This window comes from Astyanax mexicanus, chromosome 10, assembly GCF_023375975.1.
Source record: "Astyanax mexicanus isolate ESR-SI-001 chromosome 10, AstMex3_surface, whole genome shotgun sequence".
NCBI lineage: Eukaryota > Metazoa > Chordata > Actinopteri > Characiformes > Acestrorhamphidae > Astyanax > Astyanax mexicanus.
In genome coordinates, this window is record NC_064417.1 from 22780822 (window position 1) to 22808203 (window position 27382).

A 27382-nucleotide genomic window follows, 5' to 3' on the forward strand; every position below is an offset into this window, starting at 1 on the left:
TGTTTGACATTTGTTACTTAGTATACCAGTGACGAATTTCTTCTTCAGGACATTCTAAACGTTTTTACTAGCTATGGCCAATATTAATTGTACATTTTTTTCAGCTTCACAGAGTGTAGACATTCAGTGCTATTTGTTGTTTGAATAATTAATGTAACAGGACACACCTGGGCAATAAAACACACTTCACATGTTCCAATACTTTTGCTCACAAGAAAAATGGGTGGGTTCAGACAGAAGGTGCTGAATCTTCTGAACCGTGTATCATATCCAGATGGAATTTTCTGGAAATAAAGGCTTAAATGTTGATCTTTTGTCTCATATTAATCTTTTAATATCAAACCCAAATTTTTTCAGTCTACATTTTGTTGGATGTGCTGCTCAGCCACTGTGGTCAAGTTTGGTCCGAAATCAAAACGTACCCTATAATAGTAAGATAGCTGTTTTTAACTAGCTCTTGATTTTAGGTGGGACAATATATAAACAAAAAAACTGAATTATTTATTTTTTATATATCATGATAAAGTATGATAAAATTTTATTGAGGGCAATGTGTTGTGATATCGTACAGTTACCCGTTTTTACACCATTAACATGCTCAAAGTGGCTCCATATTCATTTGTTGAATTCTGTGGCACTGAACTTTGAAAGTGCAGGTTTATACACTTTCAAAACACTGTTTATACACAAATTTAAGTCATTCTCCAGTGCCGCCATCTTGAAATGGAGTTATGATGAGTCGACTGATGAGCAAATAGGTAGGATAGGGGAACATATGTTAATATTTTTTAATAATATGAATATTTGTCTTGTTACCCACCCTTATACTAGTGAAGCAGAGGGTGACACATCAAGGGTTACATCTCGACATATTTTCACATCTGCTGTTCATTTAGATGGGATCCTGAAATTTGCCTTGTCGACCCCTCCACTTTTAAAATCCCTGCCAAATGGCAACAGTCAAATATGTAAATACGTATACAGATACAACCTAAAAATGTACTTCGCATGCCTCAAAAAATTACAACTGAAGCAAAAACAGTCTGATGTAAGAATGACCAACATTTTAAATTGCTTTGTTTATTGCAATGTTCAAAGAATGAAGGACCCACAAAAGATTATTCAGTATTATAGTAAGAACTGAACACAGTTTTCTTAAAAATGTAAGTGGTATTTACAAAACAACAGGGCCAAATTCTTTTTTGTAAACTTTATTTTGAAAAATCATACACACTGCTAAGATCAATATATATATTGATACATATTAATGACCAGTAGTCCATAACTGGAATTTTTGATTTTTGAACAACCATATCTCAAAGCCAGTCTTCCTAGCATTCACCATGAGTGATTCCAAATTACTTAATGGTCTATAAAAAAAACAGAAAGAACAAGACGCTTTCATTTTAGATGAAAATTAAAACTAAAAATACAAAACTTTGGTCTAGTTCCCTTCAGATCTCATGTCCACCACTGGCTGAAGAAACCAAACCTTTAACGTTGGCTAAAAAAAGAAACCCAGTGCTCACATTTACTCAAAAGGGGTAAAGAAGCAATTTACCCCTTTAAAAAATCCATTAGCTTCTTTTTTTCTCAACAGTCCAACAAACTTTCCACGTTAAAAAAAAACGAACAAACAGACACCAAAGGCTTAAATACAGGAGGGGTGGAGGGGAAAATGAATTAAGTCGTTTGAAAAAACTATTTTTTCTGTAACACTGATGAAGTGCATCCTTCATCCTAGCCTGAAGCTGAGAGAAGTCTCAAACTGAAGAGCTTGTTCTGTTAAGCACACCAGCCCTCTCCAAACCACTTTATAAGTGCCCCATCAACTCCCCCAGTCTTTCTGTGGGCTAACAACTATGGCCTGAGCTCAGGTTTAGGGTCAGCCACGTACAGGTGGAACTACGAGCGAACGAGCTTCGACTCATGGGCTTTCAGCGTTCCCACAGAATCCTTCACAGCGTGGTAGATTATGTTCTTCACCTGGGAAATAACACAAAACAATGTCTCAGAAAAATGCATTCATTAGTTCATACTTATGTTTTACAACAAAAAAAAAAAACTTAAAACCAATAAAAGGTCAGCTGGCAATACCTGTAGCTTATCCTCGTGATTAGTGTGTGTGGTTGAAAGGTGTCGGAACTCCTGCGTCAGTCTGAAGCAGTGCTTCACATGCTCCGGCGAGACAAAGTCCTCTGCCACCTTAATGCAACTGTACAGGTTGTGTACCTGGATAGAGAATAATGAGGAGTGTTTAATGATAAAGTTGTCTTATTTTATTTAATAAATTTATTTAATAAAAAGCCATTCACCATTTCATAACCAAATCATACACACATAAAATTGTAAACTATGGTGAAATTTGGAAACTTCATGACCTGCTGAATTTTTAAACATCTCCTTCACAGACAAAAAAATGTCATATTTGAGAGACGACTCGTAGCTTTATAAAGGGAAATGGATGCGTTAGCAGCTTATATGTGAAGCGTCTTTTGCTGGAGTGGAGAGTAAACAGCTGGTCTGAAGTACATGCTCAGGTTGAGAAGGTGAAAAAAGGCCAGGCGGTTTGCTTTTGTTGTTTTTTTGCAGCTATAGCTGCACAGCTGCACCAAGAGATGTGTGGGTACGAGAGAGTAGCAGGGAGCGCATGCGTAAAAGCAAAAAGACGCATGAATTCTGATTTGACCTTGCACATACGTATCCGATTTAGGACAACATATGAAAGTGACACAAATCTGATTAAAAAAAGGTTCACACAGGCATTAAAAAATTAAATCTGAGTCACGTAAGCCCAGTAATTTGAACGTAGCATAAAATGCTCACCTGATGGGGCGCTCCAGCGGGAATGAACACTGCGTCTCCAAGGAACTGCACAATCGACCAGCCCTGCACCCCGTACTCCTCATAGAGCCGACGGCGCAGCACCTGGTCCAGATACCAGCTCTGGTCATGGATAGGGTCGTGATCTGGAGGGTTTTCCTGACCCTGTTCCTCCCCCACCTTTAACGATAAATAAATCCTGGATGATGACTTGAGATGCTGGTAAAATTTAGTCTAGTCTAGTACAAAACCACCTACTACCAACTTGGTTAAAGATATTGAAGAGAAGGTGTAGAAGAGCACAAAGCTTTTTGTTAGCTTTTGTTTTTTGACAGAGGCAGTAAAACTAAAATGGGATGATCAAACATTAGCATTTCAAACAATAACAGAAGCTATGCTTGTCATTTGAAGTAGGAAATTACAGAAAATAAAATATTTTAATAAAATTAAATGAAGGCCCAGTACCCAATACCAAACGCTGCTATTAAATAGAGTAATTGTATTTTTCACTTGCCTTTCATACTAAAAGCAATTCATTTATTGAACACATACAAATAGACATAACAAAAGTACAGAATAACTAAATTAGTAATTGATGGTATTAATTAACATTTACTCTTAATTCCACAACCCTACTTTGAGGAATTCTTTGTCTACAAACTGGTCATAGAGCCACACTGCCAACTTCAAAGCTTTTGTCTCACTGTAGCAATCAAACCTCACCTTTCGGAGAAGTTCTCGGATCTTCTCCGCATCCTTTGCAGCGTAGATGTGCCAGAGTGCACCAGGTTTCTCCTTCGCCTCATACACCCTTCTCTTCGTCATCTCATCCACGTCACCTTCTTCTATGGTGATGGCCACCTCTGCGGTCACAACACAGAGTTCAGTGAACAAATTTTGTACACACAAGGAGCATCCCACGTATCCAACAAAACTTTTAATTCAACTGATCTGAGGTGATTTAAACTAGAACACTGGTGGGGAATTAGACTTAAATCAACTTCCACAGTGCAGAGTATTCATAAATCCTGGATTAAACAATTTAACAGAGTTTTTTTATTAAGTCCAGGACTGAGGTTAATCTCCAGAGAATCAATAAGCATTAAGAGTCCAGAGAAGAAATAAGATGGCTACTATATACAGTATATCACAAAAGTGACTACACCCCTTACTTTTTTGTACGTATTGTATTATATCATGGGAAAAAACAGAAGATAAGCCACTTTGATATAATGTAGTCAGTGTAAGACTTGTATACATTTATTTAAATTCGCTGTGCCCTCAAAATACCTCAACACAGCCACTGATGTTTAAACAGCTGGCAACAAAAAGGAGTAGACTCGTAAAAGAAAATGGCCAAATTGTGCTTAGCTGTGAATGTTTTGTGTGTTCATTGTTTTTCATCACTGCCTTAACTCTCCTGGGCATGGAGTTTACTAGAGCTTCACAGGTTGCCACTGGAATACTCTTCCACTCCTCCATGTTGACATTATAAATCTGGTAGATGTGGGAGACCAAGCACTCCACCACCTGTTATAAAGGCTGTACACGGCTACATTACATCGTATTAAAGTGTCATATCTTCAGTGTTGTCCCACTAAAAGACAGAATAAAATATTTATATTTGAGAGATACTGTATGCTCTACAAAAACTGTTACACTGGGAAGCTACACAAAGCAAGGTTACAACTACTGCTGCTAGCATTACATTAAACAGCTATTCATTATTTTAACCTATAAAGTAAAAGTAGAAATCCTGAAGCAGAACCAAATCAAATGCAAAATGGACAAAAGCAACAGGACACACACTGACATCTCTGAAAAAATGAATTCAGACATTTCATCCTGTGCCATTGCCACAGGTGGATGAAATCAAGCACAAAAAAAAGATGAAGCCTAAGAGCTTACTATACTTCAGGGTGGTACTGTAATACAATATCAGCTATGATGGATTTTTTACTGAAAAGTGAAAGCGTTTAAGAATCTTAGCTACGAAGTGTACAACTAATATACTGTGGTGAAAAGTTTCCAACGCTCCTCAGGCACTACCATCAGCACAAACACTGTACATGGGTTTCCATGGCCGTGCAGTTGACTCTGGAAATAAGTAGAAATAGTCAAGCTTCTCTATCTGGCCATCTTACTGACATGGCTGGGTTTGAAAAACCCTAAAAAAAAGTGTACCTGCCTGACTGCATTGTACCAAATGTAAAAAAAGAATGGAGGAGGGATAATGCTATAGAACTGTTTTTTTTTTTTCATTCATAGCTGGCTTAATTCTTCTGAAGGCAAATCTTAAAGCTTCAGCATACCAACAAAATGTGCACTATTGTTTGCTTCCAACTTTGAGGAAACTGTTTGAGAGAGGGCCTTTTCTTTTTCAGCTTGACCCCATAAAGGCCTCACCAAATACCTTTGGAATGAACAAGAACAGATTGTGAGACAGGCCTTTCTCTTTCTCAAGTGCTCTTCTTAGATCTTCTAAGTAGAGGATGCTATATTAATGCTGTCCCATTACTTTTGTCCATGTAGTGCAGTCCACAGATGGAAAAAATCTAGCTAAATCAAAAGCACTGATATTTTTCCCAACATTACATTACATTTCATTAAAACATCAGCACTGAAATGCAGCACATTGACAATGTATAAATAAATAACAATTCAATAGTGATTCTATGAGGATAAATGGGTAGGGAGGAGATTCCAGTACACAACCATCTGACAGCATAGAATATCTAGGCCTGTATGAGCCTTCCCCTCATTTGAAACCTGCATCATCACTCATGAAGTAAGATATACTGCTGACTCATTCAGTAGGACACAATGCTGGAAGGAGAAAGGGCTGAAAGTGTATGACATCACTCACTCTGGAGGAACCCTCAGCAGCCAGCTCAGATTGGTACATTAGTTTGACCTCTATAAACCCTAAAATTGGCAGAGATATATGTGGGTAGCCTACTTCACACAGTTCTCAGTGTGAGGCTGAGAGGAAGACTGAAACAGACCCAGAAAGACAGTGTGCCCTTGATCTGACTGTTTAGGGTTGGGCAATCTAGAACTCGTCCCATTGTCTCCCCAATCACCACAGTCACTGAACAAATACATCCACCATTTATACACCCAACAATACAGAGACACAGTCAAAACAGCACTACAGAGCATCATGGGGCATATAATTCAATGCTCTCATAAATGTTATGATCTAACAATTAAAAATGTACTTCAATAAAAACAAAACATTAACTAAGGGATGATTCAGCAATTTAACATTATACAATCCATCAACCAAGCCATGTTTTGCATTTAGTAATCAAAATGAGATGCTAGGCTAAAGTTGATGATAAACTGGATAATAAATTGGACAGTCCCCAATCTGTAAATACATGACCATGTTGTGGAGCTCCTTTAGGCAACACTTCAGCACTCGACTCGTCATTTGTTTCTTTCCATGTGCTTTAAAAAAGGTGTTTTGAGAGATGGAGCCACTTTCATTTAATTTGTAATTAACCATTTATAATAGGAATGCGAGTGATGTGAAGAAACTTTTAAAAAGTTGAAAGAACCTTTACTTAAGCTTATTTTACATGCCGAAGAGTTTGTTTCTTTCACCATTGTGTTAGAATTAGGGTAATTTAGCACCTTCCAAAGAGGACCTGCATCTATGGTTAAAGGAACTTCATTCAAAACATCCACCCAAACAGCTGTTATTTTGTGGAGAGGACACCTGGTAATGAAGCTCTGGTAAAGCGACCATATCTGATGCTTATTAAGCAGTCAGGTAAGACATTAGCCTAAGAGTTAACCTGAGATCCTCAGAAACACTGGTCTCGTCTGGAGTTGGTTTCCTGCCATTTCAATGGTAGGGAGCATGAAGGTTTGGAAGGGTGTTTTAAATTGAGCATCTTTAAAACAGAGGTGTCAAGTAACTATACTATCAAGTAACTATCAAGTACAATATTTGCTATCTAAAAACTAGATATCAGTTATATGGTGTGTCTTTGGTTAAGCAATATATTGTATACTCAATATATCATATACTCAAAAGGTTTGGAAACACATAGCAAATACAAAAATAAGCTGTATAAAAATTCAGTTTCACACCTTGCACATGTCTATTACAAATATGGTTCTTTATGGAATCTGAAGTGTTTCTTTTGCTGGATCACTGGCACAACCATTAATAGAACCTTTTTTTTTTTTTAAAGAGTGGTGGTGTGGGCATTTTTTGGAAATAATTTTAGGAAAAAGGTAAAAGGTCAGAAAAGTATTTCCTTTAATTACAGTTTATAGTGCTATAGTGATATATATATGTGCTCAAGAGTTAATAAATTGGTGTCTTCAATGTATTAAGAGAGAAGTAAAGAAGTGCATGGGCTTTCCCGTGTATTTGTCTAGTCATCTATTACACACATACCACTACACCCAATGATACATGAAGTGGGTAGAAAGTGATGAGGAAAGACAGAAGAATGAAAGAGGCGTTAGTGTAGAGGATCATGCCTAAGAGGGGGAGATACATTTAAAATAAAAATGCACAGACCTTTGTATCCAGCGAGGTCTGCTTCTGTGAATGAGAAATGGTGTCACAATCAAAAAAAAAAAGCAAAGACCGTGCTGAGCTAAAAGCCAGAAGGAGGCCAAGGAGCTCCCAGGATTTTTAATCAGGTGAGAGACTTTGGGATGTGACACCAAAGTAGACGTTCTAAAGGTCAATAGCAACTTATAATGCAAGGAGTCAGTAGTTATCAGCTAAACTGAGAAGTACTGACAGTGTTTCTTTAAAAGGAACAGGCTGAGTAACACTGGGACACCTAGTCATTTTCCTAGACCAATATGAAAGAATAATAAGGTTCTGCAGGGCAGTCTGACAAAAGAGATACAAGAGCAGAGCTACAGGGAAAACACTGGGTGGACAAAGACTGAAGTAAGAGTAATGGTGGGGGGGGGGGGGGAAAGCACACTGAAATGGGTTCAACAGCTACACACAACACAAGTCAAGAACACCTGACTCCTCACAATCACTTGTGAAGCACCCACTCTGATGCTCAAAATTACTATACTTTTGTTTTTTCTAAATAAAATGTTGCTTATTTAAAGTGAAAAACAAAGAAACTAATGAGGTAACCATTAGAGTTACATACATTACCAGTAAAAGTTTGGACACATCTTTAATTCAGTGTTTTTTCATTATTTAAATATATTCTACATTGTTGATTCATACTAAAGTCATACAAACTACGGTAAGAAACACATGGAATTATTTAGTAAACAATTAAGTGTTAAACAAACCAGAATATGTTTTATATTTTAGATTCTTCAGAGTAGCACCTCTTTCTTAGCTTTGCACAGCTTTGCATGTATAAGGTAATAAATCACCTGGAAAGGCTTTTAGTTAACAGCTGTGCTGAACTTGTCAAGAGTTAATTACTTGAATTTCTTGCTTCTTAATGTGTTTGAGAACATCAGTTGTGTTGTGACGAGGTAGAGTTGGTATACAGTGAATAGCCCTATTTGAGTAGATCTTGCCATAATATGGATTAGAACATTACTTAACCAAGTAAAGAAAAAAATACTTCATGAAATGTAGGTAAATTCGAAATAATTCCTTAAGTGCATTCACAAAGACCATCAAAAACAGTATGATGAAACTGGCTCTCATCAGGACTGCCCCAGAAAAGGAAGACCAGGGATTGCCTCTGTTGCACAGAGCTAACCCCACATAAGAGACACCTAAATGCTTCACAGAGTATTTTTTTAACACTTACTACATAATTCCTTATGTGTTTCTTCATATCTGGATTTCTATTCATTTACAAATTAGGGGTGAAAAAAAAATAACACTGAAAAAGGAGTATCCAAACTTTTGACTGGTACTGTACACATATTACAAAATATTTACCTCGTTCTTGATCGCCTTCTCCTTCAGGAATTCCCACATAAACCATCACATTAACAGCATCAGACACGTCAAGATGCAGATTCGTTGTGCCAACCTTCCTGTCCTCCGTGGAGATCAGACCTGCAGAGATATAGGGATTGAAGGAAGGGAGGATAGAAAAAGGGGATTGAAGGAAGGACAGAAAGAGCAAAGACAAGAAGGATGGGGACAAAGTAGTACGACAGAAAGATAGAGGGGGGGGCAGGGGGATGTAAGGATGTAAGAAAGGAATAAAAGTAATTAATTAAACACAAATATTTTTATTGCTAACATATCAACCCTAAATATTATTTCAAACCATCATTAAAACTATTATAAGAGCTTGGACAGTATTATTTGCATTAGGAGGCACTGCACAAAGACTAAAACAGAATTATCAAGTACAATTATAAACACACTGCCACATTTTAAATAGCATTTTCTTAAAGTTGCAGCTATGTGAGACTTTAAAGACCGAAGTGTGCTAGAAAAAAAGATTTTGATTTTTATTTATATTAGCGTATATTAAGGGTTGAAGAAATACAGTGTCCCTAGCTGCAGTACAACTTAAACCAGACTACATGTTTGACTCACCGTATGCGTTATACATCTTGGGGCCCAGATCTGGTCGCACAAAGAAGTTGGGAAGACGTGAGGCCAGGTTGAGTCGCCCATCTCTTTTAGTATACTCAGGCAGAGGCAGGTTATCCATGAGATCATCGAACCTGGGGACAGGAGACAGCAATTAAATGTGTAAGCACTTCTGTCCTCTGAAACCCTGGACTGTACCTGAGAGGAGAAATAACGAGCGTACCGTGTGGGCATCATGTCTCGGAAGTCTTCCCCTGGAGGCCAGTCTTTCAGTTTCAGTACCATGGGCTGCCCATCTGAACCCTGCAGCCGTTCTGCAGAATTCAAAGAGAACAGATAATGATGTTCAAGAGACCACAGGCATTACACCATGTTCCTAAAGGAAACAACTTAATGGTTCTAGGACAAAAACATAATAATTGCTAAGGATTTACATCATGTAAACATCCTTAAAAAATCTTAATCTTAAATCTTAAAAAAAAAAAAAGCCTTAATAAAAATATTTTTTACAAAAGAAAATATCTAAACAGATTTTGATTTTTTTTTAAAAAAGGGGAGTGGAGGGGGGGGGGGGGGGGATGTAAGAATGTAAGATTCTTAAACGCATCTTGATTCCATAATATAAACAGCTGGTTTTAATATTGTGGCTAAAGCTTGCCTAACAACATTAATCCTAGATTTTTGTATTTAATGTTTGATTAATTAAATTAATTAATTTGAAAAAAGTCAATTAATTTGATTAATTAATTACACATGAATAGTGACAAAGAGCCTATTGAACAGCAGGATTCATTATAGATCATTACAGATACTTTACTTAAAAGCACCAAGTAGAAATCTTTAAATACCTAAAACAAAAAACACCTACAAGCACCTAATTCTGTAGTACCTAGAGATTCCCAACCCCCCTTTTTTTAAAAGTTCCACTACAAAGCCAAAACTGCACAATTACAAAGAAATGAAAATGATTGATTGCTCATCACTTACTAAAACAGCTGCAAACAGAAAGATCCAAACAAAGTGGCTGCACTCACTGGAGATGATCTGGAAGCCGTCCCAGAATTCTCGGACTTTGACGTCAGAGATGATGGCACAGTTCCTGCAGTTGACCAGATCTACATCCTGGTCTCCAAACTCTTCACTGAAGGCTTCCGGCTTCCACAGTTCGCTCTTAAGCCTCTTGTGGATGCCAGATACCAGTACCGGCTAAAAAACAAACAAAATCAAAAACATATACTGGCAATAAATGACCATTAAACTGCTATAAATGATGCAACATTAACACAACTTCCAACTTCGGGACAAGTTCCATTCTCTAGTTTCTGACACTACTGAAGATTATATTTTGGATCAGCATTGAGATTTAAGACTTCACTCACCAATCACAATAACTCCTATTCTTTATAATATTACCGTCACATTACGTTTGCAACTTACTACAGCAGTGGTTCTCAGACTGTGATGGGTGCACCACTGGTAGTACACAAAAAATACCAAGGTGGTAAACCTGATGGCCTTCATGCACAAACACATTACTGACTATAATGTTTTCGTCTGTTTTCATAACTTTAAATCTATTACTTTAGATTTGGATGTATAGCACAAAGTAACAATTTTTGGTTCTGGGTTCTAATTGTTATATTTCAATAACTCACATACAAACTTCCAACATTCCTCCTGAACTTTAATTTTAACTGTAAGCCTTGCTTACAAGCCAGTCCTTTACAGACATAATTTCAGACCCATCTCCACTGCTTACCTGCCCCTGTTTCCAGCACTCTCTGAAGATCTTCCAATTGTTGCCGTTGCTGGGGTCCTGTAGGCACAGGAGTCGACCATCACACAGCCAAGAATGAGATGTATGGGGGTCCAGGACACTAAGGCCCATCGCCCCTTCTCTGCGTGGGATATTTGGAAGCTCTCCGGTCTCTGTTGAGCCGGAGGCACGGCGCCCTTCTGCCTTCTTGTTCTCTACCACAGAAGCAATGATGTGGTCCAGAATGGTGGGTAGACCTCCCTTCATCTTATCAGACTGAAAAAGAAGACAGGGTGAAACATGTTCAGTCTTTCACCCCATAAGAAACTCAGTCACTATGTTTCTTACAAAAATGCAGGATGATTAATCACTTTTTACAGACCTACACTGCACCAAACCATAGCAAACCAGTTACGTTAAAGCTAATTGATTTTAAGCAGGTCTTGAATTAGTCTTAATTTATTTACTACTTAAATCTGTTTAACTGGTTCAATTGTTGTTGATGGTTCAATTGTTTAAATGTCTTTGGCCCAATCCCATTTCTCTTTTGTACCCATACTCCTTGTTTTTGTGTGCAATCCTTCCTTGGAACAGAGTTACAAGGAAAAGGGGTGAAATCCTCCCCCACCCTAAGAATTGGGACAATCCTTCAAGCACCCAATACAGATACATATAGCAGTGGAGCGCTAACGTTCAGCAACCTAGCTGCTCGTTAACTTATTTACTTTAGGACATGGTATGTCTTTAGAAAGGAGGGCAGGTGGTGCAGCAATTAATTATTTTAACAATTATAATTAATTGCTGCACCACCTGCACCCCTTTCTAAAGACATAACTTCCCTGTGATGGACAACTGAAATTACCTTTTTCTAGCTTTTATCTTATTTTCTGTTCCACCTTAAATGCTGCAGCCTCTGCCAGCCACTGCACCATTTAAGGTGGACCGGAACAGTTACCTAGCTACTGATAAATACTACTAGATTTTTGTTTATGCTTGTTATGAAGAAAAAACAGTAAATCTCCACATTAAATCATGGTAATATAGTTATCAATTTTTAAAAAAGGAAAATACTAAAATTTGTGGCTTTTCATGTACGCTTGTGCTGTCATTTTGCCTCTGAAAAATCTGTTTGATACTTACTCTGGGCAATAATGAGGTCAGCAAAAAAGATTGAGATTTCTTCCAAATATTGTACGATTAGTCGAGAATGTAAATACTGTAACATGTTGTAGACAGATGTTAATCATTAGAGTGACAAAGGTAAAGTACGGTCTAGGAATGTAACTCGGATCTGATTTCCATCAAAACTTTCCTAATTCAAACATATAAAACTGTTAGCAACACAAGACCCATAGCTGGAGGTATAAAACTAAATGTATAAAGCACAGCTATGGACTCAATTATGCATGTACCATCCAAACACAGAGACTTGTGTTACACCCTTTTTGGTTATGTTGCAGAGTCGCACAGTACATCTACTTACTCCAGACGACGAAGACGTGAACACGGAGGGAAAGGGGACTCCACCATCAGGAGCCTGCGTCAGTTTTCCTGGGCCAGAGTTAAGCAAGTCACGCAGACTGGTGCCCTCAGCTTTGGGCTGCGCTGGCCCAGAGCCCAGAAGCAGGCTGTTGAAAAGCTTGGGACTCGGCCCTGATGGTTTGGAGAGAGTGCTGAAGGCATCCAGACCGAAGGGAGTACGGGCTTCACGACCCATCATGGCCCGCAGAGAACCCGAATCTGAAGATCAAGAGAGAAAAAAAAAATGCTCAACGGGGGGATACGTGTTGCTTAACATTTTTGATTGCGGGCTCTCTACATTGTAATAATTATAATTTCTGCATATTCAACAGAAATAACTATATTAAGAATAATTCAGTACAATGTAATGAATCCATATGATAAGGTAAAAACAATCAGAATATACAGGAAAAATGTTCACTATGTTTTATTCTATTAGAGGCCAGCCAAGAACATCTCTCCTAACTCATATGGCTGTGTTAAATACAAAAGTGCAAAGATTGGGTCAGAACGGCATCAACCGATCCATAATAATAAAGGTACTTTGATATGAATAGGATAGTCCTAATGAACTTAAGATCATCCATTCTCTTATCCAAACACCAGCCCACCTTTGGAGTCCTCTTTGGCCTTCTGTGTGGCCAGATCAGCGAGCCAGTGGAGGGCAGATGAGGGGTTGCCTTTAATATCCTTGGAGGCAGCTGGCTGGACAGTGACTGGAGGTGTAGAGTTACTGCTGGCACTGCTGGCACTGCTGGGGCCTGAAGGCGTTTCAGCACTGCTTCCCTCTGCCGCAGGTTCCACTTTGACTGCCACAGGCGGTGTGGGATCTCCATCTGGGCGGGGCGTGGTTGAAGTGGAAGCACCATTCCCTGTATTGGGAGTTGCACCCGACTGCAAGATCAGGAAGACAATAGGTTACATATTGCTACAATAACAGCTTTGGATATTTATATATGAATATATCAAAAACAAAACAGCAAAAAAAAAAATAGGTCAAATATGAGCCTGTAGAACAATTTTAAGAAGCCTTACTTGTGAAAGGCCATTGGGAGCAGTGGGCCGCACTGCAGGTTTGTTGTGTCGACTGGTGCAGGGACAGTTCGCCTTAATTCCCCACTTGCCTCGTGCTGCGTGTACCATGTCCCCAATATTATACAGTGCTGTGAACAAAAGAGAAAACACACAAAGTTATCCATCGCTGTACAAAACTATATAATGTTGAGGGAAAAAAAAGGAAAAATATATGTATGTCTCATTTAAGCAAGTATAGAATGCTTTACCTGTGCCAGGTATAATTTGAGTAGGCATGAGGTTCTGGGGTTCATGAGGTTGACCTTTTGCACACTTGAGCCATGAGAAGACCTCATCATCTGAACAGTCATCAACCTCTGCATAAGTAAAGAAAAAGAAATGAGAGGTCTACAGAGAATGGTCAGCCTGGTTAGAGCAGACAGAAAGACTACTGAAGTTCAGATAACCACTCTATAATGATGGTAAGCAGCAAAGCATCACAGAATGCACATGCCCAACCTTGAGGAGGATGAGCTATAACCTCCTCAGGTTATAATTTCTTCACTCAAAAAGAGAAATCTGAGGCAGCTGTGGGCACAGCCTTACCTAAATTGGATAGTTAAGGGAATGCATAACCTGGCCTAGTGAACCTTGTTTTTGAATTTCTGCTGACACCCACAGATAAATGGGTTTAGACTGAATTAGACTGGCTTGTTTCAGCAGTCCATGAAGGAGTGTAATGTTTTCATGTTTTTCTATGAACACTTGATTGCAGTTCACTGTGCAAAGCAATAATCAAAATGGACCTGATGTTTTTCAGAAAGACTTTGTAATATCAAAAACTGATGATACCAGTAAACAGAAAAACAAATGGCTTAGAACTCACCATCAGGAGGCCGGTTCTTTCGTAGCCGGTAACAATCCAGACAAACACCAAAGCCACACTTGCGACATACCCAGTGGATGTTAAAGAGCGTTGTCTCGCACACATCACACATCTCCCTCACGCCCCGCACTGCTCGCTTCCATGCCACCTTCTCTGTACACACACAGCATGAAGGAAGAAATATTTAGGGTACGAGCTAAAAGAGAGTTCTAGTGACTAATTTAACCTAGCAAAGAAATCACATGTTCTAATAATTAATATTAGGGAAGCACTGAATATTCAGCAACCAATATTATTTGTCCAGAAATGGTTTATAATATAAAGTAATGACTGAATATTTACACAGAACAATGACTATTTTAAGTGATTTTGTAATTGCTATTTTCAGTACAAAAAAAAGTATTCATATTATGGCTGGGTAATATATTGAGTTTATAGGAAATATTTATATATATTTTCATACATATAAGACAAGATGAGACAATATAATTTATATCAATATAAACTTTGCTCTGTATAATTAGCTCCGTCATTTCTCCCCGAGTCTCTGCACAACTGCCCCTCACCCTGCCACTTTCCCATACAAAACAACTCCCAACTCCCCCACCGCTACAGCATTTAGGATGCTAAAGACAGAACAGAAGGTCTAAAAGAAGAGCTGGTTAGAATAAGGTACTGTGTAGAGTGGGAGTCACCAATAGGCAGACCACGGTCCAAGTCTGAATCCAGACATTGCGAACCCATACTGGTGAACTATTGAGAACTACTTAATTTTCAAAGGGTTTATTTTAAGCGGTGGAACTATACTAGTCTTTACAGTGGAGGCTTTGGGGTGCAGGAAACTCAGAGACCACTCAGAGGCTCACACTCAGATGGCATGCTCCCAAAACAGACAGTAACGGAGGACCCCAACATTTCAGGAAAACAGACAGTTCATCACCAGCATGTCATGAAAAAGTCAAACAGCACTTTTTACTGACTTTTTAAGCACTTTAGATGCACTTTTTGAAAAGAAAAAACATTTATTTGAAGAATCTGTTTATAATTATTTTGTGTAATTTGTGCCTTTCAGTTATTGATGACATAAAATGCGGCTAGAACTTCTAGGTTACTCCAATATACAGGATTTGGCACCGAATGATAAAAGGGCCTGTATAAAATCTGAAACATGTAGCTTTGTCTCAGGAGTGTCTTATCATTGCCTTGAAAAAAATATTTTGATATATATTTTATATCATCACTCAAAATACTATTATTTTTTTATCCATATTGCTCTGCCCTAGTTTATACTAAAGTAACTATAGTAAAATGTTTAATTTCTTCTGGTTTCAGGCAAAACTTCTGAGGTCAGTGCATCCCAAATAATTAATATAAATACAGAGTGTCAACACAAATGTGAATAGAAAGGTATTAGGTTTCTTACGATGAGGCTCCACCATCATCATGGCTTCTTTCTCGGACATAACAAGCTGGCAGAACTGGTCGCCTACATTGGCCAGGATGTACTTGGATGTGTCCAGATCGAGACTTTCCTGTGCATTTATGGTGGGGAGCCACAGACCCATGGCCATATTGTCACTCTGCTGCGGGCTTAGGAATCCCTCCACACGAAGCACCCCCTTTTTCGTGAAAGCCAGTCTAGTACAATGAGAAAGAATGCAATATATGAGGTGTTTGAAAGCTTATGTGAACAAAGGAAAAAGAGCTACTAGAGTATTGTTGACAATTAAACCTAAGCAGAAACAGCCATGGTAATCACAATATACAAAACATCAAACCAGCAGGGACTGAACTATACAAGGTATGTTGTACACACCATATGGTACATCCTATGAAAGGAGTGTCCAATCTTGCACACAAAGGTGCTTTTCATTTCAGACATCAGAAGCACATTATCTGTTAGCTGTTTAGAATGAAAACCTGCAGCCACACAAACCCTTATAGGTTAATATTGGACAACCCCTGTGCATGGAATGCTTGTATCAGAAAACTACAACAATAACAAGAGGATGAAAAGAACTCATTGTCTTTTATAAGATCTTATTTCTTCAATGAATAATGTGTGAACATTAGTTTGTCAGACAAATATACACACTATAGGTCAGTTTCCCAATCAGGGACAAAGCATAGTCTTGGACAACACAGCATTTTTAACGGAGATCTTACATTGAAGAGAAATTATATTTTACAACAAGTGCCTTCAGCAAATAGAACAGGACAACCTAGAACACATAAAACAAACATGAACCCATTGGCCCCTACAGAGGCATATAAAAGCCCCCAAGACTTGAGTTTTGGAGCAGTGGAACTATGTCCTAGAATAGTGGGATTATATCCAATACTTTGGGGATGAAGTGTGTTAATTATCCAACATCCTGACCTCAGTAACACTGAATGCAATCAGAACAAGTAGAAAGCTTTCTCTGGGTGGTAGAGACAGTTACTCCAACAAAAGAAACAGTAAATGAGTAGGTGGCTCAAAAAGTTTTCCATATAGTTTTTCTGGACCGTTCAACATCCAGTTAGCAATTAATCCACACGCATAACAGGAGTTCATTTCTGTTCATTTTCTAAAACATAACTAGTTCCAGAGTAGTGACTTCAGTATTCATATACTAGCACCTACAATGGTTAACCAAATGTCTGCACAAGCTTCATTTTCAATTTGTTTCGGAATTCTATTAATTCCAACAGCTCTGCACCATGCCATCTTGCTCAACACACACGGCAATGTTAGTTTACGTTTTCCAAAAAGAAAATCACAAACTACTTAAAGCTGTAAAAAAAAGAAAAACAAGGTCAAGCAAAATGGCAAAAAATCCAAAAAACAGACTTTGACATTGTAAAGAAGGTTTAAAAAATACAATAGCACTAGAGGCCTTGTACTGCCTGTTCAAAAAGTAAGCAACCAATAAAAAGTAAACAATTTTGCTTTTTACCTATATTTTGCCAAACTAAACAATCATCATCTTTCAAACTCACCTGCGGAAGTGGAAAAAGCGGCAGGCCACATTGGGGTCATCATCATCATCTGACTCTTGATCGCGAGACTTGCGGTAGCGCTCCAGCCGGCACTCTCGGCACTTGTGCAGGTGTGGTGCTACATTGATGCAGGAGCCGTCCTGCAGGAAGGCCTCACCAGACTGCTTCAGCCGCCGCACCTTACTCTGGTCCTTTAACACTGACTGACCTACTGCAATAGGAAATCAGCCATCACTCAGATCACTCAGAGCAAAAATCACGTACATAATTCATGTACCCATAAACACAGGACATGTCTGTGTAAAATAAGATAATGCTAAATTAAACCTAAAAACCTTATTTTAACCAATTTATCTGCAAAAGTCATCCTGGTGGTCTATGTGGTTACCTTTAATGGTTTGACTCCTTGGCCGGCTTTTAGCAGGAACCTGGGATTTAAGCTTGTTCACCTCAGCTCCATCAGCAGATGTAAGCTGGGTGCCAGGGTTCTGACTCTGTTCTGTAGCATCCTCATTTTCACTCAGGTCAGACAGGTCACTGTTCGTGCTGGAGTCAGAGTCCCGTTTGCTTGCTTGGCCTCGATCACCCAGGGAAAACTTCTGAGACGTCTGGTTGAAGGGCACGGTGGCAGCCTGGCCCTCTGCAGAGTTGACACAAGCTGCAGATCCAGCCTCCGAGCCCTCTTTAGTGGATTTAAGCACCTGTTGCCCATCTTGGCTAGAGACGAAAGAAGCAGGAGACGAGGAAGATGATGATGATGCTGCTGCTGAGCCAACAAACTGGGAAGATAGGATTCCCTTGGGAGGTTCGACCATAGTAAATAAATTTGGTTGGTTATCAGATACAGGTGGATCTTGGCTAGTAACTCCAGAACTACCAGTAGGCAAAGGAGTGGACACTGATGAGGGCAGTTGTTTTGATGTGGACAATCCACTAAATGGACCATGTGAAACAGCACCACTGTAAGCGAGAAAAGGATTAGACTCTTTTGAGGCCTGCAGAAACAAGTTCTCATGAGCTTCTGATGCTTTACCACCCGAGAGCAAACCAAATCCACCAACGGGGGCAGCACTACTAGTGTTTCGCATCCCACCACTAGTACCACCGAGTCCAGTGGACCCCGGGCCCAATGAGGCCCCAAGCCCTATAGAAGGTTTTGAAATGTCCGCTGAACTTACAGCAGGGCTGCTTCCAACAGCCGTGGGGAAACCAGCACCAATTTTCCCCAATGTTTCTCCTCCTGCTCCAAAAGGCTTGGTTGCTAGAATTCCATTACCTGCTGGCTTGGCATCAGGCACTTTGGGCAGCTCTTTTAATGAAGCCAAGCTGCCAGGGGATGCAGAACCAAACAGTCCCACAGATGCTGAGGCCACAACTGCCTTTTTTATGCCCTCAGCAGGAGCAGCAGCTTTGAACAAGCTTGGCGGCTCTTTGCTCAGGCACTCCGACAAGGCTGTAAAGTAGTTACTGTCCTTTGTCTGGACCTGAGCGATGCTTGGGCTTTGAGCTTGCGTCTGAGACATGCACTGGAAGAACAAGTTCTGCGATGGATCAGATGCCTGCTGCTGAGGTTCTTTTGAGTTGGCAAAATAAAATCCAAAGGACTTGTTCTCCTGGGAAGATCCATTTGTCTGCGCAGGAACATCACCGAATACTGCACCGCTGGACTGCTTAGGCTGTGAGGGGCTGAATCCTGCAGCGAGAGTGGCGGTCTTGGGTGTCTGAAACATAAGCAATCTTTAGAACACACACTCCAAAATTATACAAAACTTTTATATGTTCTACAATGAAGAAAACTAGCAAATATTTGTTTGGAAAATGCAAGATAAAAATGTTCTGGCTTACTTGGCTTACTTCTGGAGAAGCACCCCAAACAGGGGCCTTCTGGCTGAGGTCTGAGGGTGCAGAAAGAATCACACTAGGAGTGTTGTCCTGGGAAGGTGAAGAGATGGTAACCGGGCCTGGGGACACCAGAGCAGCAGTTTTGGGATAGCCTGCAAGGACACCATCCTCCCTCTCCGCTGTTGGGGACAATTTAGGAGCAGGAGCTCCAGGCACCAAGTTGGGCATCTGGCCCAAAGAAGGAAAGGTGTTAGAAAACGCAGATGGAGCAGGCTTCAACGGTGGTGGTGTAGGGGTGGACACAGGAAGCACTGCAGATAAAAGAGGTCCCACTTTATCTTGGCTCTGGGATCCACTGCCGTTCTCCTTGATGAAGCCGACAGATCTGCCACTGGAATGATCCTGCTGAGAGGAAGTGCTATTAGCTGCAGTTGCTACCTCTGGACTAGCGTTGGAGCTCCCTTTCCCAGTCACTACTCCTACTCCATCTTTCCCCTCTACCACTCCCACTGACGGCGTTTCTCCACCCCTTGTTACCATAGACTCGCAGTCTTTGCCGGACCCGCTGCCATTCTGTCCATCTGCATCGCCCTCCCTGGCTCCCTTGAAGCGCTTGAGCGTCATGTCTTCATCATCTTCCGATGCAGTGCGCCGCCGCCGTCCACCCTCACCTTTTCCTCCGTCCATCTCTTTCTTTCGCCGATCCTGGCTCTTTAAAACATCAAAAGAAATGGAATCAAGTGCATTAAAATTCAGTCAGCAGTCCAAAGGTTCAAATATTATCTGGATCAGTACATGACAATTTAAGCATTTTAGAAGTTGAAAAGGGGTTTGATTGTACCTCATCTACATTATCCAAAGCAAGCATTACATGAATGACACGAGGATCAACTACTTGAGTTTCTTCACCCTGCAAAATGAAAAGACGAGTTAAAATTAAAAATTGGTCAACATGCACAGCAAGGAAATTAAATCCAAAAAATCCTAGATACAGGACAGGAACATGAATTCATCCAATCTAATCCTGTAGCTGTATATTTATTACTGTGGGGTACTGGGGTGTTTAAATAGTCTCCGAAGCTTAAGTAAAATGCATCCACTTTAAACTTAGAAATACCAAATGCAGTCTGCAAGATTGTCAAACAAACCTGATCCATTGTAATCTCCATAATATGTGAAACAGGATCATGCTGCGAAACAAGCCCACATGCCCAAGACTCTTCAAACTCTGGCTGATATACCTGCACCCTTCGACCCTGGATGGTGTAGGGTCCTGATGAACAAAGATCAGGAAACAAATCATATTCACATACTTTATTAGACTGATATAAATACCTGTCTTGAAAGAGCACTGAAATATTTGTAAGCTGTGCTATGTCAGTACAGAACGCTGAACCATAAAAAACACTACGACTTTCACTGCCACACAACTTAAATGTTCTTTCCACTACAAACGAAACAGACCTTTTCGGAGAATGTCCTGCAGTTCGGCGTCCCGATGCCAGCTGCTGACGGCGGCATGGAGGGCCGGCTGCTCCTGCAGCAGGGTGTGCCTTACATCTTTTTCAGGCTGCAGAAAAGCACAGGATCTGACCTTGAACACCAATCTCATGTTTACATGAGCAGAAGAGCATCTAAAAACAATCACTCAAAGAAATTCTGACCTCAAACATCAACTCATACGATAAAACAGACAGCGTTTACAACACTGCATTGCCTAACCTCAAATCTCTGCAGTGAGCCTGCACTGCTGAGGAACTCCAGTTTTTTGGTTCCAAAGAACTCTACAGGAACCAGAGCTGCCAAGCCCACACGGTCCACAAGTGGTTGGAACACCTAATAATTTTTGTTTTAGAGAAACACACGTTAGCATTTTACTGCACTTTAAGAACAAAACGTTGTAGAAAATGTTAGAGACATGCAACATTTTAATTTTTTAGGCTCCAATAATTTTCCATGACATGATTTTTTCGTGCTAAGGAGGCCTATACAGAGGGTCCTGGTGTGCACTCACAAGGGCTGGCCAGTGGCTGGCAGATGCTCCTCCAGTGGTGGACTCACTTCGAGGGGCCCACACAATGGCACTCTCCATCAGAGCCACTCGTACCTCCTCCCCATGCACCTGCACCCAGGAGCGCTTACGCCATGGGCTGTCCTCAAACTCCACAAACACCTACAAACAATCAAGGTTTTAAAACATACTCAGATTAAGGCAGCACAAAAAAGAATGAACAACATATTTAGCATGTAAAGGAATAAGAGTTTAAGTAAACCTTTTTGTTTTGCAAAAAATAAAGCATCATTCTAATAAGTGATAGAGCAGAAGAGGTTTCAATTGTTAAAAACATGTTTATATATAGAGGTGGGTGTAAGGTGGGTATAATTGCTAATTTCTTGTGATCAATTTTACAATCATGAATACATTTTCTTTTTTGAGCATATTGTGGAAATAGCCAGTACACAATTCACTCAACAACTGCAAGTTTCTTTACAGAGCAAATAACTATTAGCCCTGCTTAAATTGATGGAGTGCAGCAAATTTTGAATACAAATAGTAGTCACTGTACTAATTATGGAGGATATCAATAGCAGTTCTTAGGTGTTTTTTTTCTGTCAAAATATTGTATTTCAAATATATTTGTTTAAAGTGTTGTAATATGATATATTTTAAAATATTTTACCATATTAGCCAACCCTTTTTTACATGTAACAGTTGGTTAAGTCTTTGTGAATTTTATAAAGAAGCACAAGTAGGAACTGAAATGTCTGTGAAAATGCAAAGTTACTTTACTATCATTATTAAACTTATAAACTTTTAGCTGTGCAAAAAAATAAAGCAGGGACTAATAAAAATGTTTAAATAGAAACATAGCTTAAATGGCATAAACTGTTGCATTATAACTGCACATGCTATACATACACAACACGAATGACAAAAATCTAATAATAGTGATAAAACATATCAGTAACTTACAGCTTCGCATTAACCAAACACACACGTTTTGTCAGAATAAACCGAACCCTAACACTAACTGATTATATGTGTGTTTGCTAAGCTTATTCGCTAACGCTATCTAGCTTACGCTAACTAGCTTAGCTTAGGAAGGTATCTAGTTCACCTTCCACACAGTTTAGACAGAACCTAGACTATTGTTTTAACTAAAACCAAACAGTAAAGCACTGACTACATATTTTATGTTGACTGGATATTAGTCAGACGTTTGCTACATCGCAGAAATGTTTTATTCACGACTTTATGTTCGTCGTCAAGGCCTGTTGGGGTTGACCACTTTTGTGGAAAACAGATAGCTAACCCTAGCTAGCCTAGCTGGCTTAACATAAGCTAGCCAGCTCGCTTAGACTGTATTGGCTAGCAGCCTAGCTAACTACATAGCGACGGACTTAATCAGATAATACAGGTATTTTCCGATATGGAGAGCAAATAGAAGTGTAAAGAAGGTTTATAAGTTACATGTGCAGCGGTGCATTAATATGGCTATTTAGCAGTTAGCTAGAGGTTGAGATATGTTAGTTAAATACAGTTAAATGTTAATTTAGTTAGTTTTAGCTATTAGTTAGCTAGGTTAGCTAGCTAGTTAGCTATTAACAGACATCTGTTATTTAGAGTTAGCTAGCTAGTTAGCTAAATAAACAGTATTGGCAACGGGTTTAGTGATCAATGACTGTCTGCCTGCTGCTCAATTTTCTGACCGTTTAAGGTCGGAAAACTGGGTATAAAATTTAATTCTTTAATTTCTTCCCCACTTAGATGTTAAAGAAAATTAGTTTTTATTATTTTTTTAGCTTTCTATTTTTTCCATTTTACCCCCCAAAATAATAATTCTAGAAGAAAAAAATAATTCTCACATTTCTATATTTGCACATTGTAACAAAAAATCTTTACTTTACTTTTAGAGTTTTAAAGATTTATCTATTTAGACTCAAACGGCCTGAAAATTTAACCGGTAAACGTTACACTGACTGACTTTAACACCTATTCTTTTTCAGATCATTTTTTGTTCATATTCTCTATATTACTGGGTTCTTTGTTTTATTGACTTCTTACACCCGTAGTTTACCAGTTAACTATTAAAGCGAACAGTTAACTTGTTTGTTTTTTCCTTTATACTCCTGCATCTTTTTCCTTTATACCTCTGACTCTCTTTCTTACCCAAGTTCAAGTTTTAACCCGAGCGCCTGGGTAGGTAATGCATTTCTTCCCACCGGATCTTTTGGTCTCTTAACCTGCATTACAATTATTCTTTATATTGTGTTCTTTATTTCTGAACTCCTGTTTTCATGCATAACCCATTGCCCCTGACTGTGTTCTCTTTGCTTATTATACACCCCCCAGTCGCTCCGTTTATTACCCCTCACCTCCTTGTCTTTCTTCCCACTCCTTACCTCTACCCCCGGGCTCGCCAGGCCGATAACGCTGACCGCCCGCACGGTCCCCCGCAGCCAGGCGGCCTGGCCCACGTCGCTGGCCGCAGTAGGAGCTCCATCGGTGAGGAGCAGCAGCAGTCGCTTCCCGATCAGACCGAGAGAGTCGCCCATGTTTACAGGGCCACCATGAAGATACACTTCCTCCCTGCCTTCAGAACTCCGCTGAAATGAGCTGGAGAGAACCGCTGCAGTGCCCCTAAAACAGACAAAAACTCAAACGCTGGATCGTAACAAACCCTAAGCCACACATGCATGGGCGTCCCCTCTACTGGAGGGTGTATTTTGTGGGCTCCAAAGCAATTTTCAGCCGCCTTTTAGCAAATGAGTAAAATGTTATTGTTCTTACTATGGCCTCTACTCCGCGTCCGCCATTTAGACTCTCTGTAACCAAACGCACTCCTCGTACACACTGCGGGCTGGAGCTCCTCTCCGAGCCCTGAAATGTAAGAGCGACCTCTGCCGAGCATTTCATCAACTGCAGCAGCAGCAGTGTGACCAACCCACTGTACACACTGACACACTCTCTAACAAAACACACAATGCACCAAGAAGCTGGGGTGTTGGAATAGAGTGAAACTTTATATGTTGACTGTACTGATGATATATATGTAATTTATTGTAATAATAGAGTGAAAGAAGAAGTTTATTAGTGAAAACTGTAGCAACAATAGAAAGGAGGCTTTGATAGTCCGTAGACATACAGTTTTTGAATGGAATCCTTACGTAAATTTGCCTCACAGCTGGCTGAAGCTGGTCTTGGTCTCAAGTAGTTCTTTAGTGTTTTTCTGAAAAACAGCCGAGTTTGGTGGGCAGTTTGTAAAAATGCACGTCCAGTTAGTCCAATGATGCATCCTCTCTCAAAATCTGTGGAATGAGCAAAATGGCTAAATGTCACTGACTGCATTCAAAAGGCATGTTTTGCAGTTACCAGTCTCTCACCAACAGGAACACGTTTTAGGGCCTTATCAATTTTTATATTCTTTTTTTTCTCATGTCTCATTTTTTTAAATATTTTTATAAAGGCTTCCATGTTGCCACTTTTCAGAAAAGATGCAAAGAGGAAAAACTTTTTTCCTTAATGCTTCCTCATAACTGGATTCACCTGTGTATGTAGGTTAAGGGTCAGTGAGATTACCATACAAATTTTGTTTTCCTATAATTAGTGCAAAAGGTTTTTAAATCAATAAAATGACAAGGGTCCCCAAATGTATGCACCTGCCTAAAGAATTATTGCACACTTTCTGTAAATCCTATAAACTTCACTGCACTTCTCAAATATCACTGTGTTCATTTGCTTTATGATATATGTAACTTAAATTGCTGATCCAAACAACAAATGACATTAAAGTAAAATCATAAAAATTATCAGGGGTGCCCAAATTTGTCATACTACTGTACTTAGGAGGTAGTAGCTGCTAAATACTTACACCTACTGAGCAGGTGTAAATTGTTACTATACCAACAGAAAATTATATATGGCTTGTTTGGAGCTTTGAGCAGGATGACAGCTACTTCTGATAACACAAGATTACGCAAATGTGTGTTTAATAATTAATTATAAGAAATAATAACGCTAATAATATACCAAACCTATAATATTCAATAAGACATACTGTTAAAGCTTTGGTATTTACTGAATTTTTTTTTTTTTGTCTTCATAAATTTATAATTTAAACATCTGTGCATGATAATCATGTTTAAGTGGCAGCATGTTGATTGACAGGTTATGACATTTGTTTTAGTCATGTAAAAGCAACAATCGTTACCTCTTTATCTTGTCTATGTAACACAAAAACCTTGTATCACACAACTCAAATAAGTGAATAACATTTAAATGTAAAAAATCTAAATAATATTGGAGAATATCTTTTAGTCAATTTTTTAGGCTAAATTATGTGAAACAGACAAAAACAGCAAATACTATCTAAATGTTCACTCGTTGCTGAGTGAAATCAATTTCTCAAAACAAAATATAGTAGAAATTAGTTATGCAACGGTGCAGTGTGGCCACGGTTCGGTTTATATCGCGGTTCTTGGGCCACGGTATCGGTTTGGTTTCGATATATCAATATTATCTGGCTCCAGGTTTTTAGCCCTTTCTATTTCATATCAACAAGATGCTCCTACTCACACTTGCAGAGCCAATTAATAAATAGAAAAAAGGCACAGATGAATTCAAATCACAATATCTATTATTAAAAAGGAACACTTATCTGACTATTAGTCAAAAACAGGCAACTGATATCACATTGTGCTTTATCAGGGGTGGGTTTCCCGAAAGCTTCGTAACGCTAAGAACTTCATTAACTTGTACTTAAGATTGATCGTTAATTAAAGAGTGTTTTCCAAACCCGTGCGTAACTAAAGTACTACGTAAACTCGCTGGCAGATTAACGAGTAACCTGACCCAGTCGTTAATCAGAAAGAGCTGCTTTCTATCTCAGTTCAGCACCTTAAACACCAAGGACAGCCAATTTTGAGGGAGAAAAAATATTATTTCTGTGGTTGAATCAATTATCTTATATTATATTATATTATATTTCATTATATTATAATGCCAACTTTGTCTGTAGTCTAGCTGGGCATATTGGAATTGACCGATCAAACCCACAAATAAATAATTAAAATTCAGATTAGTGATGGTAGAGCTCTTGACATTAATGATGCAATGAATGCAATCAGATGATGCTCACGGTTTAAGCAAAGCTGCAATGTCTCTAAGTCTCTGCATTCTGTAACCAGGCTGTTACTGTGGCATGCATGCACCTGTACACAATTCCCATCAGGCCGGGAATTACAGCACAACACAATATATTTCCATGCTTTTGATAAAATCCCTGTTGTTGCAGGATCAGTGCACAGGATGCTTGTGGTCCTTAATCACACCTATGCGTATTGTAAAGGGGACTCTGCGGTAAATATAAAGGTAATATTTAATAATCAGGTGCTTCTAACTGTGGCCGTTCATCTGGGCAAACTTTGGGGTGTGTCAGCTTGCAAATATATAAGTACCAGTCAAAAGATTAGACATGTCTTATTCAGCGTTTTTTCTTAATTTTTTTATTTAATTCATTTTCTACATTGTAGACTAAAAAATAAAACCATGAAAACTATTAACTGACGCATATGGAATTATCTAGTAAACAAAAAGATGCATGGCCTTCACAATACCCTGACCTAAACCCAACTGAGAGAGTGATTTGGGATGAGCTGGAGCTTCACAGTGCAAAGCAGCTATTGTTTAGCACCTCCAGGAACTCCTTGCGAAAGAAGCCACAAACAGAGTCGCCTGAGGTATGCAAAAGCACACCAAAAGCACACCTCAGGCGACTCTGTTTGTGGCGTGCTTGCAGAAATGGCTTCTTTCGCATCACTCTCTCATACAGCTTCCCTTGTGCAAAGTGCGCTGTATTGTTGACCGATGCACAGTGACACCATCTGCAGCAAGATGATGCTGCAGCTCTTTGGAGGTGGTCTGTGGATTGTCCTTGACTGTTCTCACCATTCTTCTTCTCTGCCTTTCTGATATTTTTCTTGGCCTGCCACTTCTGGGCTTAACAAGAACTGGCCCTGTGGTCTTCCATTTCCTTACTATGTTCCTCAC

The 27382-nt window shown here is 39.3% G+C and overlaps 1 protein-coding gene across 4 annotated transcripts; it reads right to left on the bottom strand.

Annotated features, from left to right (window-relative positions):
• Positions 1-1195: 1195 nt before the first annotated feature.
• Positions 1196-24211, bottom strand: kdm3b (lysine (K)-specific demethylase 3B). 4 transcript variants are annotated; one of them, XM_015601897.3, is made up of 26 exons: positions 24125-24211; positions 23737-23974; positions 21347-21505; positions 21055-21168; positions 20797-20902; positions 20481-20605; positions 20174-20242; positions 19336-20043; positions 17879-19211; positions 17491-17701; positions 15932-16146; positions 14509-14661; positions 13892-13999; positions 13644-13771; positions 13220-13502; positions 12571-12827; positions 11091-11363; positions 10366-10537; positions 9555-9645; positions 9335-9465; positions 8723-8842; positions 7364-7387; positions 3547-3686; positions 2827-3003; positions 2098-2232; positions 1196-1986 (listed from the first exon to the last, which is right to left on the bottom strand). In XM_015601897.3, the coding sequence occupies exons 2-26, from the start codon at positions 23887-23889 to the stop codon at positions 1906-1908; spliced, it is 5466 nt and encodes a 1821-aa protein (XP_015457383.3). In that variant the 5' UTR covers positions 23890-23974; positions 24125-24211; the 3' UTR covers positions 1196-1905. The 4 variants fall into 4 exon arrangements, with proteins under 4 accessions (XP_015457383.3, XP_007235381.3, XP_007235380.3 ...); XM_007235319.4 differs by having other exon boundaries at positions 19336-19734; positions 19870-20043; positions 23737-24187; XM_007235318.4 differs by having other exon boundaries at positions 19336-19737; positions 19870-20043; positions 23737-24187.
• Positions 24212-27382: the final 3171 nt, after the last annotated feature.

Coding starts and splice junctions, on each gene's coding strand:
- kdm3b (XM_015601897.3), bottom strand. CDS start 23,889: ATGGGCGACTCTCTCGGTCTGATCGGGAAGCGACTGCTGCTGCTCCTC. Junction 13,503..13,643: donor CTCCCAATGGCCTTTCACAA/GTAAGGCTTCTT, acceptor CTGATCTTGCAG/TCGGGTGCAACTCCCAATAC. Junction 7,388..8,722: donor AGAAGGCGATCAAGAACGAG/GTAAATATTTTG, acceptor TCTCATTCACAG/AAGCAGACCTCGCTGGATAC.